This window comes from Schistocerca piceifrons, chromosome 2 (genome assembly GCF_021461385.2).
Source record: "Schistocerca piceifrons isolate TAMUIC-IGC-003096 chromosome 2, iqSchPice1.1, whole genome shotgun sequence".
Classification (NCBI taxonomy): Eukaryota; Metazoa; Arthropoda; class Insecta; order Orthoptera; family Acrididae; genus Schistocerca; species Schistocerca piceifrons.
In genome coordinates, this window is record NC_060139.1 from 698,643,313 (window position 1) to 698,665,408 (window position 22,096).

Below are 22,096 nucleotides of genomic sequence, written 5' to 3' on the forward strand. Positions count from 1 at the left end.
ATAGGTTACCAGAATGCAGAAGTGGGTGAATGCCGAAATGGAAAAGCTACAGGAAAATGAGGATTTGGAAAAAGGAATGAGCGGAAGAGCTCTTGATGCACTTCTACTAAAGAAATCATTAATCATTGTAAAAACATTGCATGAACAACTCAGAATAATAATAATAGTAATAATAATAATAATAATAATAATAATAATAATAATAATAATAATAATGAGAAGAAAAAGAAGTAGAAGAGTTGAGCTAATCCAATTAAGTCACAAATATTTATGAAATTGGCTACATTTCTCTACAGGAAGGATTTAGAAATTGTTTGGAAAATGTCAAGACATTATCAGGAGTGGAAATCATTTCAGCTATATCATCTGAAAACTTGAAAGAAATTTTAATGATGGAGGACAAAAGAAGATGCAGGAAAAGTATTTTGTGAAAAATCCTTGGAGAAAGAACTCAAATACTCAATCCATCAAACTGTAGTCACAACAAACGGATTAAAACTGTGGCCTAAATCTAGAATTCAAAGGAAGGTTGAATTTCATGGTCAATTCTCTTAATGACTGAGCTATCTATGCACAACACATGAACCTACTGTCACAGCTTAGACCCACCATTACGTCTCTCCTGCATTCCAAAGTTCACAGGTGTTCTGCATATCTTACAGGGCTAGTAAAGAGGTAAGGTGTGAGGGTGCACCATGAGTCGTGCCTTACCAGCCATCAGGAAGAGCACTGCCTGCTTTGAGTTTCCATCTGGCATACAGTTTTAAACTGTGAGGAAGTTTCAGAATAGTGGACACTCCGCTTCACAGTGGAAGATTAATTCTGGAAATAATGGATTACTCTTGAAAACTGTATGTAGAAAGCAGCAGGAGAAACAACTGATGTTAAGGAAGTAAATAAAATTATGAAAGCATGAGTAACACAGAAAATATTGGAGAAGATGGGAGAAAGAAGAAAATATAACAATTCTGTAACAGAAGTAGATAGAATGCGATATAGGCACTAGGTAATTAATTTTGAAAAGAAACTGGAAAGCTTGAGCACAGTGGCTACAAAAAAAATCTGAAACAACTGAGGAACATTAAAGGGAGGGAAGATGCACTGTGATGAACTGGGAAATAAAGAACCTGTTACTCAGAAAGAGGAAGGGAAACATTATGTAAATGAATAAAGATGAGCTTGGAAATGAAATTCCAGAAAATCATGAAATAATGAATGAATGGTAGTAATACTTAAAAGAATTACATATATGAGGCAAGGGGTCACCGAGATTCTTTGGATATGGAGAATAAAAAAGAATTTAGAAACATTACGAAAGCAGTTAAGATGGCACTTAAGGAAATCAAATGTGGAATGAAAGCAGTGGAGATGGGATTCTGATTGAACCTGTCAAACATTCATATCAAGAAAAGGTGGTAATAATACACTTACACAGATACATTTACAAGAAATGTGTGACCAGATTGCTTTACAAAAACAGTGAAGTCAATAGAGAAGAAAATGAATGGTACAAAATTCTTCTATGAAAGGTGAATAAATAATTTTAATCTTAAGTTGAGCGGGGACAAATGAAGAACAATTTGGTTTCAGAAGAAGTAAGAGCATAAGTGATGCAAATAGACAATTACCAATGACTGAACACAAATTCCTAAAAAAAGACAGGGAAGTTAATGCTGTTTTCATTGACTTGGAAAAGGACCTTTGACAGAAAATGGACTAAACTTTTAAACGTCCTATAGCAGATCAGAAAGAAAGGAGACTCGTAAGCATTCTATACATGGCAACAAGTAATAGTAAGGATATAAGAGGAAATTATAGAAAGAATTAATATTAGAGGAGGAGTTAGACAGGGCTGTTGTCTTTCACCTACTCTGTTTTACATCTATCTACAAAATTTTGTTAAAAACTGTTTCCAATAAAAGAGTAATGTGACAAGAACTGCAATGTCTCAGACCAGGAAACATTATTATGAAGTCATCAATGCCAGAACTGATCATCATTCCGATACACTGGTTGCAACAGAACACGTATTTTGTAGACAGCTGCTTAACATGATCAATTTTGTTTCCACTTGGATGGGAGTTTATAGTTACCTTATATTCAGGTAGACTTGTTTGTCGGTTGAAAAATCACTGTTTAATGTAAATTTAGTTTTGTGGAAATTTCCACATCATTTCCTGAAATCGTGTTGAATGACTGTTTGCCTTGAAAATGATAGATGAATACTTTTCATTACTAACTAAAGATGTAGTATAAATATTAGCTTCAAAATGTACTTCATAATTAAAGACTAAACAGAAATCTACTGAATCTACTTGTTATCATATTGTGAGATAAAATTTTACACAGAAAATGATATTAAACTACGTTTCAAATTGTGTAAACAGAACTTCCATTTGTTGCAAAATGTTTTCAATAATTTTTAATTTTAAGTTTAATCATGGTGAATGAGTGGTAGAGCCTGCCATAACTAAGTCTCTGTTTTTGGGCTGATAGCAGTCATGAGAGTCTCTGTTGAGTATTAAACCAGTCTGAAACCATTGCTAGTATCTGTTAAAGTTTTGTTTTACTATAGAGAACAAACATAAAATTGAATGGAAACACTGGTCTGGTAGCTACAAAAGTAACACTCAGGTATAACTGCGTTACAATTTCCAAAGATAAGTATTCATTTAAAAACTGATTTAGTTGTGCATCACCATTAAATGCTTTTGGCTGTCTATGACGTACATTGGCAATGTGTGCCAATCTAATCAAATAGTCTGCAGTATCTTCAAAGTTCAAATGACTATTAATGACTTTTTGTACACCAATGAATGGTAATGCCCCAGAAGGATAATCAAATGTATAAGGTTTGAAGATGACATGGTATTACTAATTTGAAAATTAAAAAGCAGTCAACAGTATTTTATAAGCATTGAACACTGGCTATGAGGAATGTAGAATGAAGATACTTATGAAAAAGGCTAAGGAACCAGTTTTAAAAAAGCAAGTGAGGAATTTAAAAGTAAAAAATAGTGATGAGTTATTGGAATGAGTTAAACTTTGAATACCAGCCATTTAGAAGAATATCGGGCCAAGAACGCCAGCTATTTATGACATTATGTAAAGTGTTCCTGGCACACGTGTAACGGATGTATCTTCCAGAGTAATACACACTAAGAAAGAACCAAGCTTAAAGATTTATAATATTTACTTTACTTCTTTGACACAGTATAAATTTTAAACCAATGATGGCAGAAAATATAAATATCCTTAAAAAGTAGTTGTGATGTGAGTTATTGTGCAATTTCTTCCTCTTGAGCTTCCAAAATTTCTTACTCATCCAATGTGACATATTTGTAGCAGAGTTATAGTAAACAGCAAAACCTAATGAGAACTACAGAAAACTGCAAAATCTAATGAGTACATACACAAATTATGTCAATAAGATCACATATTGGCCCAGCCAACATGACGGCATCTATTAGGTTCACTAATGCCTCTTTTAAAATTATTCTAGAAATTGGCAACAAAAGGCAACATCTGTCATTGTGCAGGTAGCAAGACATCCGTACATTGTTCTCGTACAAAATGAGTCCAGTTTTAGAGCAATAGGTGGCTTGTGCATCGAGAAAATTGCAGCCCAAGCTATACTCGTGCACAGCCTTTGGAACACAGTGCTGTGACCTACGCTTTGCTTGGGCTCGGTCTCCAAAGTGTTAACCTCATGTACCAAATATGTGCAGTATCCAGTAATGGGTCATGTAATCAAGAAATAAAAATATAGATATCTATTGCAAAAGAACTTTTTAATACAAGAAGCGTATTTTGTGCTACATTAAATAAACAGCAAAGGAAAAAATTTGTTTAGTGATAAAAAATGTGGGTTGTGCTAGACCTGTTGGACACAAAACATGCAGTACATCCACAGATTGTTCTGTCAACAAATGCACTGGGACGAACGTTAGGATTACGAAAGTCCTTTGCATATATTGTTGTCCTACTTGGTGTAAAACATGGAACCTGACATGAATACAATATAAATACTTAAAGGCTTTTGTAGTGTGAATCTGTAAAAGAACGGAAGACATGAAATGGACAGATAAATAAGGAAATAAGTTATACTACACAGGATGAATGAAAAATATAAATACAGTACTGAAAACAATCAAGAGTAAAAGAAATTGGCTAGGACACAAGATGAGAAAAAAAACTGCATCATACACAATCGATTAGAAGGAATGGTGACATGGAAGTGGACCAGAGGAATAAGATGGCAGCTGATTGATCACTTCAAGATAAATGCATCACACACACAGCTTTGAAAAGGACAGTGTACATCTGGGAGGAATAGAGAATGCTGAACTTGAAGTAACAAACTTTACTTTTCTTCTCTCCTCCCCTCCCCCTTCATCATCAATTCTATGAGCAATGTGTGTCTCTCAGAGTGGGAGCAATGAAGTCTTAACAGCAAGATCCTCACAAAAGATTAAAACAATAATAGATACAATAATAGCAACATGTGACTGAACCTCATTGCTGTTGAATCTGACCACTTTTAGTTAGACATACATATGTGACAGATCACAAAATGAACCCATCCAACTCAAAATTACTTATGAAAGCCGTTGCTGACTTTAATCAGTATCTGTAGAATCAGAATACAAAGAAAAGAGTCATGATTATATTGTCCCCTGTCTATAGTTCATAGATGGATTCATTATTCTGATGCACATACGGTATATCTAAAATGGAGATGGAAGACATAAAGCAAGAAATTGATTACTGAATGTGTGTAAACCCCACCCCAATGCACAAGCATGCACACAAAAATTGGCTCTGTTATTTGTCACGTACAGTTGCAACTAATGTAGCAACAAATTGATTTAGCTGTTTAACGAGAGTCAGGTGTTAATGCAGCATTTGTAGTTTCAAACAACAGAAAATCCAGGAGGGAATGTAACAACAATATTATGAAAAATATAGTTGCTATCCATCATATAGGAGAGATGGTGAGTCACAAATAGGCACAACAGAAAGATTGCTACACAATAAGCTTTCGGCCAAGGCTTTCGTCAAAAATAGACACCCCCCCCCCCCCCCCACACACACACACGCCTCTCATGAGAAATGTCCTACCCACTATCCTTCTGCCCCCCTCCCCAGTAGCATTCTGTCACCCACCGAACCTTCGCAATATCCTCATCCATTCCTACACAGCCTCTGCTCCCAACCCCTTGCCTCATTGCTCATTGTAATAGACCAAGAGGCAAGACTGTCCCATACATCTCCCACCACCAGCTACTTCAGGTCGGTCACAAACATCACCTATCCCACCAAAGGCACGGCTACCTGGGAAACCAGTCAGGGGATCTACAAGCTAAGCGGCAATCACTGTGCTGCGTTGCACGACAACCAACAATCTGTCTGCCTGCATGAATGGCCACTGACAAACTGTGGCCAAAAAGCAACTGGAACACCCTGGTGCTGAGCAGGCCACCCAACATGACATTCTTCCTTTCAATGACTGCTTCTTCACAGCCTGTGCCATCTGGATCCTTCCCACCAACACCATCTATTCTGAATTGTGCAGGTGGGAACTCTCCCTGCAATATATGATATGTTCTTGTAACCCTCCTAGCCTCAGCCTTCATTAGTCATTGTCCTTACCCATCTAGTGCCTCCCCTGTTCCCATTCCAGTACTACACAGTCCTCTATTCCACCAACGCACACTGTCTGTTTACTTCTCTCCTTTTCTGCTACCCCCCCCCCCCCCCCCCCCCAACCTTCTTTCACCAAACCTCTGTCTAATCTATCAACTGCAGTTAGCGGATTTACCCCCTCTCCACCTCATCCCTGTGTGTTCACACAGCAACATTTTACTGTCCCCTCCCTGCCCCAGTCTCTTCCTTACCCCCACCTGGTTGTCTCTCCCATCATGCACAGCTGCTCATAGCCTGACTTTTTTCAGCTGCCAGAGACTGGTCATGTATGTGTGAGTTGCATTTGCAGGTCTGTGTATGTTTTTTGTCTATTTTTGACAAAGGCCTTGTTGGCCGAAAGCTTGTTTTCATAACCGTTGTAGTTTCCATCATTTCCTCCACTTGCTTGAAGTTAAGTCATTCCACATCACTGACAGTCCTCCATATAAGATCTACAAAACACTAATTATGATGCAACTTTTCTCCCAAAATACATACAATTATATACTCATTACACAGCTTAATATTAATATTTGTAGACTTTTTTACCAACAATATCAACACAATGTATGTCACTGAAAAGTGACTAGGACAATGACAAGCTAGGCGATGCACAGACAGTTTGGATTATATTAGAAGTGCTTTGTGTTACATAGAACAATAGTGAGGAGATCTTCGAGAATGTATAGCACATCAGAAAACAAAAATACACAGTACATACATAAAAGGGAAAAAAAAAGCTAATGTACCTTCGACATCCCAACAGAAATTGTCCTTGTGGATGTGCAACAGATAAAAAAAATCTTTCCTTTTAAATGACAATAAATTATCCACAAAACATGTTAATGAAGAATACATTGAGATCCATATGATAATGATTAGGCTACTGTAACTGCACATCATCAAACAGAACAGCAATTTTACTACATCCTCACATTACTGCACTGAAGATGAGAAGTCAGATTTTACGAGGTTGGTATCCATATTATTGGCGTTATTTGTCTTGGCTGGCCTGAGATATTCCATGATTGCACCTACTGAACCTGACAATCACATCTTTTCAGTAACTGTAATGAAATGCTTGTTAAAAAGGTTTGCAATACTGCACGTACATCTGTTACTTATAGATTATTTACTTTTAATGCTATCTGCTCCTCATCTCTGGTTCTACCAGTCTCCTGCTTCGCTACATTCCATAGTGTCTATTTTGTCATTGGATATAACAGTCTTTTTCTGAGAATGTATTTTCTTTGATATCTGTATTACTATCTTTGACACTTTTCCCACATTTCTTGTAATGGGCTATAGCATCAAAATCAGAGCTGTTTCTCACTGACAGATATTGTTTCTTGTTTTTCTTATAATAAGCCTTTACTTCTCACGTAATCCATGGCTTCTCTGTAGGCATTGGTCTTACCTGGGTTACTGCTGGGTGAACACAGATTTCAAGTAAGTTAAGCACTTTGTTAATGAATTTATGTTTTTCATTGTCATGAGCTCTGTACCAACGTCTTCAACTCTTTTGCCTTTCTTGATTTTCCTAAAATAATCAATTTTTGACATACTGTTTACATCACTGAACTCAAATTTACTAGTTTTTGTATCCTGATTAGTACTAACATTTAACAAAAGGAACTGCATATCATGATCTGACAGGCCATTGATTATTAGTTTTGTAATTTAATTTTGTTCATTACGCCGTTCTATAAAGATATTATCAATGGCTGTTTCTGAACAATTAGTTACCCTAGTTGGGAAGTTTACACCAGGCAGTAAGCTGAATGATAATGTTACTGACTCAAATTCTAACTGGAAGAATTTTTAAGAAACTCGACATTAAGATCACAAGCAACTAATATTTCGTTGCTTTTTTCTGTTAAATACCTTCAAGATGATTATGAACAAATCAAAATTACTTGCAGGTGCTTTTATTATAACAAAGGATTTATTATGACATTCTACTTCAGTCATTAATGGTTCTATATGCAGCTCTAAGCAAAATTTATAGACTATGTTCTTAAATTTATGGCAATTCCTGACCAATATGGAAACCACTCCTTTCTGCTCTACAAAAGTGAGATGCTGACATAAATTCTGGAACATTTCACACATTAATAGAAGTGGTTGCACGATGTTCAAAGAGAAAGATTTTGTCAACTGAGTTTGATAATTAATTCATCAGTTCAAGTAAATAGTCAATTTTACTTTCCAGTCCTTGAATATTTTGATGAAATAAAGAGAGCTGGCATTTCACACTGAGAGCAATAATTGATTGGAATTGAAATTTCTGGTGACTGCTGAAAATGTTCAAGCAACAGCCGTTTGTACTGATACAGTATGCTGGACTTACAATGTTCATTTCTTTCACATACTGAGGGTTTGTTCGAATTCTAATCTCTCATAAAACTTAGTTTCTTCTGTCTTTATCCTAAAAGAAAGTGTTGCTCTGACATTTGTAACCACTAGTACTTCACTAATTTTTTGTGCCTTGTCTACACTTACATCTGCTTGAGGCTCATCCATTTTTACCTGAAGCAGCAGGTCAAATTTATTTTTCACATTCACCACAAAGCTGCCAGAAGAAGTTCTAAACTCATTCTGTCTATTAGCTGTTCCCACTTCCAACCTCTTTTTACCCTACTCCCTCCTTAACATGTCCTGATGTCTGTAGGGCAGAAATTTTCCCCCCTGTTACACTATATTCCTACCTCTACAGCATTCATACAAAATCACTGAAGAGCCTCACTTCCCCCAATCCCACACCACTGTTCACCGCAATGGAAAAAGTACTGCATCCATCAGATACCATCCTGGAACTAACAATTCTATGGCACATCAGGCACTTTTCACTCATGGTACAAAACAGTTTAGAAAGAATAAGTCAACTAAATTACCAATAAACAATAAAACAAACTTACATAATTTTGGCACATACGCAGCAGTATAAAAACAAATTAATTTCTCAATCAAACTACTTAACACTTACACTACCTTCTGAAAATAGGACCTAAGTAATCAAGTGATATGCCCTACATAAATTACTAGAAAGAAAAAAAAGATTCTGCAAGTGTATCATTGCAAAATGTAAACAAAAATACCATTACAACCCAAATCAATGAACATTTCGCATTTTCTAGAATAATACACAAAGAAAATTAAACCTTCAATAGTAAACTTAAAACCACACTAATACATGTATTTGATGAGTAATTTGTACTAAAGTAATGTGTATTACAATCTAATTAACTTATCTTTACGAGTGCACAAAACTTGCACATCCTACGTAGCACAGGGCTGCCAATAGTCTGAAAACTGATGTCAGTTTCATTTCCCACATCCTTTTTTACAGGTGCTACATTGGTTCAATAATACAAAATGCAACTACGTTAAACTGAAAAACAGAATTTTTTCTCTACTGAAACATCTATGTTTGGTTTATATTATTTGAGGAGAACTTGATTAGATTTACTTTCATTCCAACTGATCCACAGTGAGGAGGTCCTCCAGGATGTGGACCATGTCAGAAAAATAACAATACATGACAAATATTTACAACTAAAACAAATAAGCTGATGTACCATTCCACAGGTCAAAGTGGAATGATCATCTTTTTTAATGAACACTATATGAAAGAGTCATTTTACAAATCCTAATGCAATGAATTTAAAATTAAAAAGTTTTTTATTTATTTATAAGGTAATAAACATGTAATATAACTACTATAATAGTTATTTACAATGAACACATTACTGCACTGAAATGGTGATAGAGGGAAACATTCCAACTGGGAAAAATATATCTAAAAACAAAGACGCTGTTACAGCATATATATATATATATATATATATATATATATATATATATATATATATATATATATAAAAAATAGAGGGAAACATTCCACGTGGGAAAAATATATCTAAAAAGAAAGATGATGAAACTTACCAAACAAAAACCCTGGCAGGTCGATAGACACACAAACAAACACAAACATACACACAAAATTCTAGCTTTCGCAACCAATGGTTGCCTCGTCAGGAAAGAGGGAAGGAGAAGGAAAGACAAAAGGATATGGGTTTTAAGGGAGAGGGTAAGGAGTCATTCCAATCCCGGGAGCGGAAAGACTTACCTTAGGGGGAAAAAGGACAGGTATACACTCGCACACACACACACATATCCATCCACACATACACAGACACAAGCAGACATTTGTAAAGGCAAAGAGTTTGGGCAGAGATGTCAGTCGGGGCGGATGTACAGAGGCAAAGATGAAGTTGAAAGACAGGTGAGGTATGAGCGGCGGCAAATTGAAATTAGAAATTAGCGGAGATTGAGGCCTGGCGGATAGCCCTTCAGCATATCCTTCCTTCTCGCTATCCGCCAGGCCTCAATCTCCGCTAATTTCTAATTTCAATTTGCCGCCGCTCATACCTCACCTGTCTTTCAACTTCATCTTTGCCTCTGTACATCCGCCCCGACTGACATCTCTGCCCAAACTCTTTGCCTTTACAAATGTCTGCTTGTGTCTGTGTATGTGTGGATGGATATGTGTGTGTGTGCGAGTGTATACCTGTCCTTTTTCCCCCTAAGGTAAGTCTTTCCGCTCCCGGGATTGGAATGACTCCTTACCCTCTCCTTTAAAACCCACTTCCTTTCGTCTTCCCCTCTCCTTCCCTCTTTCCTGATGAGGCAACAATTTGTTGCGAAAGCTTGAATTTTGTGTGTATGTTTGTGTTTGTTTGTGTGTCTATCGACCTGCCAGCGTTTTTGTTCGGTAAGTCACCTCATCTTTGTATTTATATATAATTTTTCCCACGTGGAATGTTTCCTTCCATTATATATATATATATATTTTTTTTTTTTTTTTTTATAGTCTTTCGTCTTTCCCTCTCCTTCGCTCTTTCCTGATGAGGCAACAGTTTGTTGCAAAAGCTTGAATTTTGTGTGTATGTTTGTGTGTCTGTCGACCTGCCAGCACTTTCATTTGGTAAGTCACATCATCTTTGTTTATATATATATATATATATAGACACACACACACTCCTGGAAATTGAAATAAGAACACCGTGAATTCATTGTCCCAGGAAGGGGAAACTTTATTGACACATTCCTGGGGTCAGATACATCACATGATCACACTGACAGAACCACAGGCACATAGACACAGGCAACAGAGCATGCACAATGTCGGCACTAGTACAGTGTATATCCACCTTTCGCAGCAATGCAGACTGCTATTCTCCCATGGAGACGATCATAGAGATGCTGGATGTAGTCCTGTGGAACGGCTTGCCATGCCATTTCCACCTGGTGCCTCAGTTGGACCAGCGTTCGTGCTGGACGTGCAGACCGCGTGAGACGACGCTTCATCCAGTCCCAAACATGCTCAATGGGGACAGATCCGGAGATCTTGCTGGCCAGGGTAGTTGACTTACACCTTCTAGAGCACGTTGGGTGGCACGGGATACATGCAGACGTGCATTGTCCTGTTGGAACAGCAAGTTCCCTTGCCGGTCTAGGAATGGTAGAACGATGGGTTCGATGACGGTTTGGATGTACCGTGCACTATTCAGTGTCCCTTCGACGATCACCAGTGGTGTACGGCCAGTGTAGGAGATCGCTCCCCACACCATGATGCCGGGTGTTGGCCCTGTGTGCCTCGGTCGTATGCAGTCCTGATTGTGGCGCTCACCTGCACGGCGCCAAACACGCATACGACCATCATTGGCACCAAGGCAGAAGCGACTCTCATCGCTGAAGACGACACGTCTCCATTCGTCCCTCCATTCACGCCTGTCGCGACACCACTGGAGGCGGGCTGCACGATGTTGGGACGTGAGCGGAAGACGGCCTAACGGTGTGCGGGACCATAGCCCAGCTTCATGGAGACGGTTGCGAATGGTCCTCGCCGATACCCCAGGAGCAACAGTGTCCCTAATTTGCTGGGAAGTGGCGGTGCGGTCCCCTACGGCACTGCGTAGGATCCTACGGTCTTGGCGTGCATCCGTGCGTTGCTGCGGTCTGGTCCCAGGTCGACGGGCACGTGCACCTTCCGCCGACCACTGGCGACAACATCGATGTACTGTGGAGACCTCACGCCCCACGTGTTGAGCAATTCGGCGGTACGTCCACCCGGCCTCCCGCATGCCCACTATACGCCCTCGCTCAAAGTCCGTCAACTGCACATACGGTTCACGTCCACGCTGTCGCAGCATGCTACCAGTGTTAAAGACTGCGATGGAGCTCCGTATGCCACAGCAAACTGGCTGACACTGACGGCAGCGGTGCACAAATGCTGCGCAGCTAGCGCCATTCGACGGCCAACACCGCGGTTCCTGGTGTGTCCGCTGTGCCGTGCGTGTGATCATTGCTTGTACAGCCCTCTCGCAGTGTCCGGAGCAAGTATGGTGGGTCTGACACACCGGTGTCAATGTGTTCTTTTTTCCATTTCCAGGAGAGAGAGTGTGTGTGTGTGTGTGTGTGTGTGTGTGTGTGTGTGTGTGTGTGTGTGTGTGTGTGTGTGTGTGTATATATATATATATATATATATATATATAAACAATGATGATGAGACTTACCAAACAAAAGCACTGGCAGGTCGATAGACACACAAACAAACACAAACATACACACAAAATTCTAGCTTTCGCAACAAACGGTTGCTTCTCAGGAAAGAGGAAAGGAGAGGGAAAGGCGAAAGAATGTGGGTTTTAAGGGAGAGGGTAAGGAGTCATTCCAATCCCGGGAGCGGAAAGACTTACCTTAGGGGGCAAAACGGACGGGTATACACTCGCACACACTCACATATCCATCCGCACATACACAGACACAAGCAGATATTTGTAAAGGCAAAGAGTTTGGGCAGAGATGTCAGTCGAGGCGGAAGTAAAGAGGCAAAGATGTTATTGAAAGACAGGTGAGGTATGAGCGGCGGCAACTTGAAATTAGCGGAGGTTGAGGCCTGGTGGATAACGAGAAGAGAGGATATACTGAAGAGCAAGTTCCAATCTCCGGAGTTCTGACAGGTTGGTGTTAGTGGGAAGTATCCAGATAACCCGGACGGTGTAACACTGTGCCAAGATGTGCTGGCCGTGCACCAAGGCATGTTTAGCCACAGGGTGATCCTCATTACCAACAAACACTGTCTGCCTGTGTCCATTCATACGAATGGACAGTTTGTTGCTGGTCATTCCCACATAGAAAGCTTCACAGTGTAGGCAGGTCAGTTGGTAAATCACATGGGTGCTTTCACACGTGGCTCTGCCTTTGATCGTGTACACCTTCCGGGTTACAGGACTGGAGTAGGTGGTGGTGGGAGGGTGCATTGGACAGGTTTTACAGCGGGGGTGGTTACAAGGGTAGGAGCCAGAGGGTAGGGAAGGTGGTTTGGGGATTTCATAGGGATGAACTAAGAGGTTACGAAGGTTAGGTGGACGGCGGAAAGACACTCTTGGTGGAGTGGGGAGGATTTCATGAAGGATGGATCTCATTTCAGGGCAGGATTTGAGGAAGTCGTATCCCTGCTGGAGAGCCACATTCAGAGTCTGATCCAGTCCCGGAAAGTATCCTGTCACAAGTGGGGCACTTTTGTGGTTCTTCTGTGGGAGGTTCTGGGTTTGAGGGGATGAGGAAGTGGCTCTGGTTATTTGCTTCTGTACCAGGTCGGGAGGGTAGTTGCGAGATGTGAAAGCTGTTTTCAGGTTGTTGGTGTAATGGTTCAGGGATTCCGGACTGGAGCAGATTCGTTTGCCACGAAGACCTAGGCTGTAGGGAAGGGACCGTTTGATGTGGAATGGGTGGCAGCTGTCATAATGGAGGTACTGTTGCTTGTTGGTGGGTTTGATGTGGACGGACGTGTGAAGCTGGCCATTGGACAGATGGAGGTCAACGTCAAGGAAAGTGGCATGGGATTTGGAGTAGGACCAGGTGAATCTGATGGAACCAAAGGAGTTGAGGTTGGAGAGGAAATTCTGGAGTTCTTCTTCACTGTAAGTCCAGATCATGAAGATGTCATCAATAAATCTGTACCAAACTTCGGGTTGGCAGGCCTGGGTAACCAAGAAGGCTTCCTCTAAGTGACCCATGAATAGGTTGGCGTACGAGGGGGCCATCCTGGTACCCATGGCTGTTCCCTTTAATTGTTGGTATGTCTGGCCTTCAAAAGTGAAGAAGTTGTGGGTCAGGATGAAGCTGGCTAAAGTAATGAGGAAAGAGGTTTTAGGTAGGGTGGCAGGTGATCGGCGTGAAAGGAAGTGCTCCAACGCAGCGAGGCCCTGGACGTGCGGAATATTTGTGTATAAGGAAGTGGCATCAATGGTTACAAGGATGGTTTCCGGGGGTAACAGATTGGGTAAGGATTCCAGGCGTTCAAGAAAGTGGTTGGTGTCTTTGATGAAGGATGGGAGACTGCATGTAATGGGTTGACGGTGTTGATCTACGTAGGCAGAGATACGTTCTGTGGGAGCTTGGTAACCAGCTACAATGGGGTGGCCGGGATGATTGGGTTTGTGAATTTTAGGAAGAAGGTAGAAGGTAGGGGTGCGGGGTGTCGGTGGGGTCATACTTAACTGTATGATAGTATTGTCAAGAAAGAAATGTGTGTCACTGGAAAGCAACTGAATATAATTTACTTACTCAGAATTTCATTAACTTGATGATAAAGCTCTCCTCCTTTAATCTTCAAAAATACATTCAGAATAACACTTGCACCACTGGAACTGCTAGGTTCAGCATCCATTAAACCATCCAGTAAACTGTCTGTGAACGGTATGACTTGAAATTGTGGTAGCTTTGAACACACTATCTGTTAAAAACAAATACATGTATTGTGTTATTTTTCTGACAAGGTTCTAAAATATTAATAACCAAATAACCCAATAATAATTGGTTATGAACCGTAGATTAAAACTGAAGAAACTAAAAGGGCAGAAATTTAAGGAGATGGGACCTGGATAAACTGAAAGAACCAGAGGTTGTAGAGAGTTTCAGAGAGAGCATTAGGGGATGATTGACAAATAGAGGTGAAAGGAATACAGTAGAAGAAGAACTGGTAGCTTTGAGAGAGAAAATAGTGAAGGTAGCAGAGGATCAAGTAGATAAAATAATGAGGGCTAGCAGAAATCCTTGGGTAACAGAAGAGATAATGAATTTAATTGATGAAAGGAGAAAACATAAAAATGCAGTAAATAAAGCAGGCAAAAAGGAATACAAACTCTCAAAAACGAGACAGACAGGCAGTGCAAAATGGCTAAGCAAGAATGACTAGAGACCAAATGTAAGGATGTAGAGGCATATATCAATAGGGGTAAGACAGATACCACCTATAGGAAAATTAAAGAGATGTTTGGAGAAAAGAGAACTGCCTGTATGAATATCAAGAGTTCAGATGGGAAACCAGTCCTAAGCAAAGAAGGGAAAGTAGAAAGGTGGAAGGAGTATCTAGAGGGTCTATACAAGGGTGATGCACTTGAGGGCAACATTATGGAAATGAAAGAGGACGTAGATGAAGACAAAATGGGAGGTATGATTATGTGTGGACAATTTGACAGAGCACTGAAAGACCTAAGTCAAAACAATGCCCCGGAAGTAGACAACATTCCATTAGAACTAATAATAGCGTTTGGAGAGCCAGCCACGACAAAACTCTTACCATCTGGTGAGCAAGATGTATGAGACACGTGAAATACTCTCAGACTTAAAGAAGAATATAATAATTCCAAACCCAAAGAAAGCAGGTGTCAACAGGTGTGAAAATTACCAAGCTATCGGTTTAATAAGTCATGGCTGCAAAATATTAACATGAATTCTTTACAGGTGAATGGAAAAACTAGTAGAAGCTGACCTCAGGGAAGATCAGTATGGATTATGTAGAAATGTTGCAACACACAAGGCAATACTGACCCTGCGGCTTATCTTAGAAGATAGATTAAGGAAAAGCAAGCCTACATTTCTAGCATTTGTAGACTTAGAGAAAACTTTTGACAATGTTGACTGAAATACTCTCTTTCAAATTCTGAAGGTGGCAGCGGTAAAATACAGGGAGCGAATAACTATTTACAATTTGTACAGAAACCAGATGGCAATTATAAGAGTCGAAGGGCATGAAAGGGAAGTAGCAGTTGAGAAGGGAATAACACAGTGCTGTAGCCTATCCCCAACATTATTCAGTCTGTATATCAAGCAAGCAGTAAAGGAAACAAAAGAAAAATTTGGAATAGGAATTAATATCCACAGAGAAGAAATAAAAACTTTGAGGTCTGCCAATGATAGAGTAATTCTGCCAGAGACAGCAGGGTCTGGAAGAGCAGTTGAATGGATTGGACAGTGTCTTGAAAGGTGAACATAAGATTAACATCAACAAAATCAAAATGAGAATATTAAATCAGGTGATGCTGAGAAATTAGATTACGAAATGAGACACTTAAAGTAGTAGATGAGTTTTGCTATTTGGGGAGCAAAATAACTGATGATGGTAGAAGTAGAGAGAGTATAACATGTAGATTGGCTATGGCAAGAAAAGTGTTTCTGAAGAAGAGAAATTTGTTAACATCGAGTATAGACTTAAGTCTCAAAAAGTCTTTTCTGAAAGTATTTGTATGGAGTGTAGCCATGTATGGAATTGAAACATGGACAATGAATAGTTTGGACAAGGAGATAATGGAGGCTTTCGAAATGTGGTGGTACAGAAGAATCCTGAAGATTAGACGGATAGATCATGTAACTAATGATGAGGTACTGAACAGAATTAGGGAGAAGAGGAATTTGTGGCACAACCTTACTAAAAGACGGGATTAGTTGGTAAGAAACCTTCTGAGACATCAAGGGACCACCAATTTAGTATTGTGGGGGAAGCGTAGAGGGTAAAATGCGTAGAGGGTAAAATTCATAGAGGGAGACCATGAGATGAATACACTAAGCAGATTCAAAAGGAAATAGGCTGCAGTAGTTATTCAGATATGAAGAAGCTTCCACACAGATAGAGTAGCATGGAGAGCTGCATCAAACCAGCATCTGGACTGAAGACAAAAACAACAACAACAACCTCCTACCCCCATTTTCCCTCCACGCACACATATTATTTCTGGTCATCGTTCACTGCAGTGGTTTTAAGGTTCAAGGTTATCTACTATGGCCAACACAACCAAATTCAATCGAAAAACGGCTGAACTAGTCAGAAGCTGGGATTCAGTTAACTCTGAAGTCCTTCCACCCAAGTCATGTGTTGTTTTTTCATCCTCTAATCAGTCCACCTTTCTGTGGCTTCATTTTAACCCTTTCTTTTTTCTGCTCTTCACTGTTTACTTCAATCCCTGATCACTGTCACCTTCCTTATACGAGGGCTATCCACAAAGTACATTTTGTTTTGGAATAAAGAATAAATAAAGTATTGGAATTTTTTTTTATTATATACAGATGAAAGCCACACTTAAATACTACTTTTCTACATAGTTGCCATTTAAATTAAGGCACTTATCATAGCGATGGATGAGCTTGGAAATTCCTTCGTCGTAAAATTCGGCCACCTGCGCCTTCAACCACATGGTTACCTCTTCTTGAAGCTGTGCGTTGTCATCAAAACGCTGCATAGCCAACCACTTCTTCATTGCTGGGAATAAGTGGAAGTCGCTCAGTGCCAGGTCGGGACTGTACGGCGGATGAGGAAAACAACTCCCACCAAAAAGATTCGAGAACTTCACGAGTGGAATTTGCTGTGTGGCCCCGAGCGTTGTCGTGAATCAGCAAGATCTTTGAGCCCAACTTTCACCTGTGCTTGTTTTGTATTGCTGTTCTGAGGTTGTGCAGGGTTTGGCAATACCTTTGAGAGTTTATTGTAGTGCCTCTTTCCAGGAAATCCACAAAAATCACACCTTTTCTGTCCCAAAAGACAGTTGCCATCACGTTCCTTGCTGACATTGTCTGCATGCATGTCTTGGGTTTTTGGGGGAAATTTGTGTGCCCCCACTGCATTGACTGCAATTTTGTCTTGCAATTCACATGCTTAACCCATGTTTCGTAACCAGTAATGATGTGATCGAGTAATGAGTCGCCATCTTTATCGTAAGCGTCCAAAAACGTTAACGCTGCAGCCATTCGCTGATTTTTGTGAATCTCTGTCAAGATTTTTAGTATCCATCTTGCACAAAACTTGTGGTAACCAAGCTTTTCGGTAATGATTTCGTGCAACAAACTTTGTGAAATTTGTGGAAAACTCATAGAGAGTTCGGTTATTGTGAAATTACCGTTTTCAAGGACCGCGGCATCTACTTTTTCGACAAGTTCGGCAGTCACTATGCTGGGTCTTCCACTTCGCTCTTCGTCGTGAACGTTAGCTCGGCCATTTTTAAATTTTATGACCCATTGACGCACTCCACCTTCAGTGATTATGTTGTCCCCATACACTTCACAAAGCTGCCGATAGATTTCTATCGGTGTACAGTTTTTTGCAGTCAGAAACCTTATTACAGCACGCACTTCACACTTCGCGGCATTTTCAATTAACGCTGACATTTCAAACTGTCACAGTAACTCAACGGAGTACAGCACGAACCTCTCACTAGCACGGCAGGATGCTGACGGAGCGGCGGAACGCCATGACACCAAGATGGTCGCACTAGCCCCGCCCCTAACGGACAGAAACGAAAACATAATGTACTTTGTGGATAGCCCTTGTATCACAATCTGCTTCATGCACTCAAATGTGAATCCCTGGACAGATGACAACATTCTTTTCATAAAACACCATTGAGAAAATTTAGAGAATTGGCATTTGCAGTTGACTGCAGTACAATTTTACTATCAAATGGTTCAAATGGCTCTGAGCATTATGGGACTTAACATCTGAGGTCATCAGCCCGCTAGAACTAACTAACCTAAGGACATCACATATATCCATGCCCGAGGCAGGATTTGAACCTGCGACCATAGCAGGTGTGCAGTTCCGGGCTGAAACACCTAGAACCGCTCGGCCACAGTGGCCGGTTTTTACTATCACGAACACACAATTTGCATAAGGAACATGAAGACAAGAAAATAGAAATTAGAACTTGTACATTCACCATATGTTGGCTTGTGGAGGATATATATGTAGATGTCATACAAATCTCATTTTTCTGTTCCCTTATATCACACTCTCCTTGCCCCTTCAACTCTTAGAAGTCACATTTTCACAACACTTTGATGACCCACTTTGTTTCCTCTGCTACCCTTTTTACACAGTTACACAAGCACAGCAGTCCAGCTACACAAGCACAGCAGTCATTTTGGATGCAACAAGGTGACACAAATACAATGAAAAACATACTGTATGCTTCTTTCAGACTCTGTTACATTCTATAAAGCCCATCTCACACAGAATAAGATTTGGTGCACTCTTACACGCCGACTCATGTGGCGGCCAACTTGTGGGCTTTGTCTGTTAACCGACTGCCCTGCAGGGAACTGTGTATGTTTCCCCTGACAGGTTTAGTGCTATTTTCCCTTATGAGGCCTAGTTGGGTTCCCTGCATGCTAACTGTACTGACCCAATAAGGAACCCTGTTTGGTGACTGATATCACAGATTACAGGACTGGAACTGGCTATGAGACAAATAACACCAGTTAACCCTTGATGCCAAACAGAACATCACACATTAGCTGGCGAACCTGCAATCTTTCTCAAACAGTTGTAAAAGCCTACTTGGTACAAAAAAGAATTCTCGCACATCTTATAACTTCATTCATCAGTTTCATGATGAACTGCCTATCATTTAGTTACTTGTCATATTTATTCTGATATTTTACGATTAAGTAAACTACTGGAAGTAGTTCGGGAAGTCTTCAGTGAAAAATAGAGGTCGCTAAGAATTTGCATTTGGAGCATGTTAGGTCATATGTTGCTGAATATGAAATGTAGCTAACATATCGAAGTTTTCTGTGAACTCTGAAGGATATTGCTGTACCTTCAATGTTCAGAAAATGGATTGTATGTAAAGTGTTTCATCCTGAGCTCAGCCACCAGTGAAAAGGCCAGAATGAAATCTTCATAAAATTCCTTGTGATCCTAAATGGTTTCAGATATCACAACAACATTTTGGCAAATGATAGTATACAAAGAAGAGAGTATTTTACCATATGATTAATATGCGGAAGTTCCATATCTACTGTGATATTCAAGTGACTACAGATTTTTGCAGTGAAATTATGTAATATTTAACCCTCAAGCGGGAGCACCTACGTATAAAGTGCGTGAACCACAAATAAAATTGTTTCACACTGTTCCAGCATTGTCTCACAAGCGTGATACCATCATTACTTCAGGTAACACAGCGATAAACTGTGTTGTCATATATCCAAGAGATGAGCAATAATACAACATAAAAAGCGAGCTAGGTGAGGAAAAAATGTACGATCTGTGCAAGAAAATAATCTAGATTATGAGCTAGCAGCACTGTCCCACAATGAAGAAGTCGTCTATGAGATAATTAGTAATCAAACAAGTGGTTGGCTGTGATCTGATAGCTCATATTATGCAAATTTAATTTATCATCTTTTTATTAATCTCAGATTTAACTGTGATTTCGCTCATACAAATTTATCTTTGAAACATAAAAACAGCCACTCTTTATATATGTATGTAGTGCATTGCATGTCTGCTCATGTTATGAAAAACAGCGTGACCACTCGAAGGCTAAGCACCCTCAATAGCTGGTGAAATGAGAATAACTGTGCATTTGGAACAACATGTGTGAAGAAATTACAGTTTATTTTTTATACTGAGACTTGGTATTTTCATAAACTATTGGCATGTCTTTGCATCAGTTGCCGTTTTATGACTGTTGGAATTTCAACTGCATTAGAATGTCAGTGAAATGAATATTTATAAACTCTGCTGCATTTGGGCAAAAGACATCGATTAATGTGGCAACAAAGAGTCTCATGTACTACTTAAAACTCATCAATGATTACGTTTCTCTGAAGAAAAATAAAGCACATACCATGGTATCTTTTCTTTTCTTTTTCTACACATAATAAGGGATTGCACTTTTTCACCGCAAACAACTTTCAGTTTGTCGAAAATATTGGTGATCTGTCTACACTTTGATAGGTAGATGAGTGGATTCTGAAAATTTTAATGTTTTCATATTTCTCAAAGCATCAAGATACAGAAATGAAATTCTCTGTCCAATGTCAATCCATATCATTCATTATTAAAAAGACACTGGGGTACAGGATTCTATTAAAATTTCAAAAGATATATCAATTTATTTTTGCCAGACCTTTTATTCCCTTTAGTTTTTTTCAGAGAGAAGTTATCAGTGGCTAGTTTTCAGTAATATGTTAAATTACCTAGCTGGCATATTCACTTCTGCTTCTTTTGCCAAAACAAAGCAGAGTTTGTAAATATTTATGGAACTGACATTACAATGCAGTTGAAACAGTCAAAAAATCGTAAAACAGCAACTGATTGAAAGACAAGTCGATAGTTTATAACAATGTCCATCTCAGTACAAAAATAAAGTGAAATTTCCTCACATATGTTGTTTCCAAACCACAATAATTCTTGGTTCACCAGCTATCGATGGTGCTTAAATATTGCATCATTTCATTGTAAAAGACCTGTAGTCACTTTAATACAGTTGTAGATATGGAAGTTTTGCATATTAATCATATGGCAAAATACTGTCCTCTGTGTGTACTATCATTTCACAAAATCTTGTTCCAGCATCTGATACCATTGGTGAGATATGAGGTATTTCGTGAATACTTCATTCTGGCTTTTTTGCTGGCAAGCGGGTTCAGACAAAGTGCTTTATATGTGATCCATTTTCTTTTGATTGGTAATAGATAGCAATATCCCTAAAATTTTAAAGAAAAATTCAATGTGTTAGCTACATTTCATATATAGCAAAATATGACCTAATATGCACCACACACAAATTCATAGCAACCTGTATTTTTCACTGCCAACTTTCTAAAATTCTTGCAATAGTTTACTTAATCATAAAATTATACAATACATTTGACCATTAACAAAATGATAGGCAGTTCCTCATGAAGCTGATGAATGAAGCTATATGATGTGCGAGAATCAAATTTTATCACAAAACAAGTGTTTGAGAAAAATTGCAGCTCGGCCGGCTCACACATCCTGCCATTCAAGGAGTCAAGCCAGCCAGCTAGCTTTCGTGTCGAATCATACATGCATCATACAGGTTCAGCATGCAAGATAGCCATCACCCCCACCTGCTAGCTGGCAGCCATGTATGTCATCTAGCAAACATGCTGAGAACCTTACTGCATGTGAGACAGCCTTAAGTACGTATTTTCTGTTTTGCACTACAATTACTAAATGCTACTGCCCATCTACATTAGTCATTATGTTTGTGTTGCTCCAAAATGAAATCAAAGACAACAACAGAACAATTATTGCAAA

General features: G+C 39.5%; 1 protein-coding gene across 3 annotated transcripts in view; it reads right to left on the reverse strand.

Moving 5' to 3' along the window:
- The window catches only part of LOC124777287 (maestro heat-like repeat-containing protein family member 1), a 274,758-nt gene that overhangs the window by 135,931 nt on the left and 116,731 nt on the right, over nucleotides 1–22,096 (reverse strand). For all 3 annotated transcript variants that reach the window (XM_047252633.1, XM_047252635.1, XM_047252634.1), the window contains exon 19: nucleotides 14,320–14,488. In XM_047252633.1, the coding sequence (XP_047108589.1) occupies nucleotides 14,320–14,488 (169 nt within the window). The remainder of the gene's footprint in view (nucleotides 1–14,319; nucleotides 14,489–22,096) is intronic.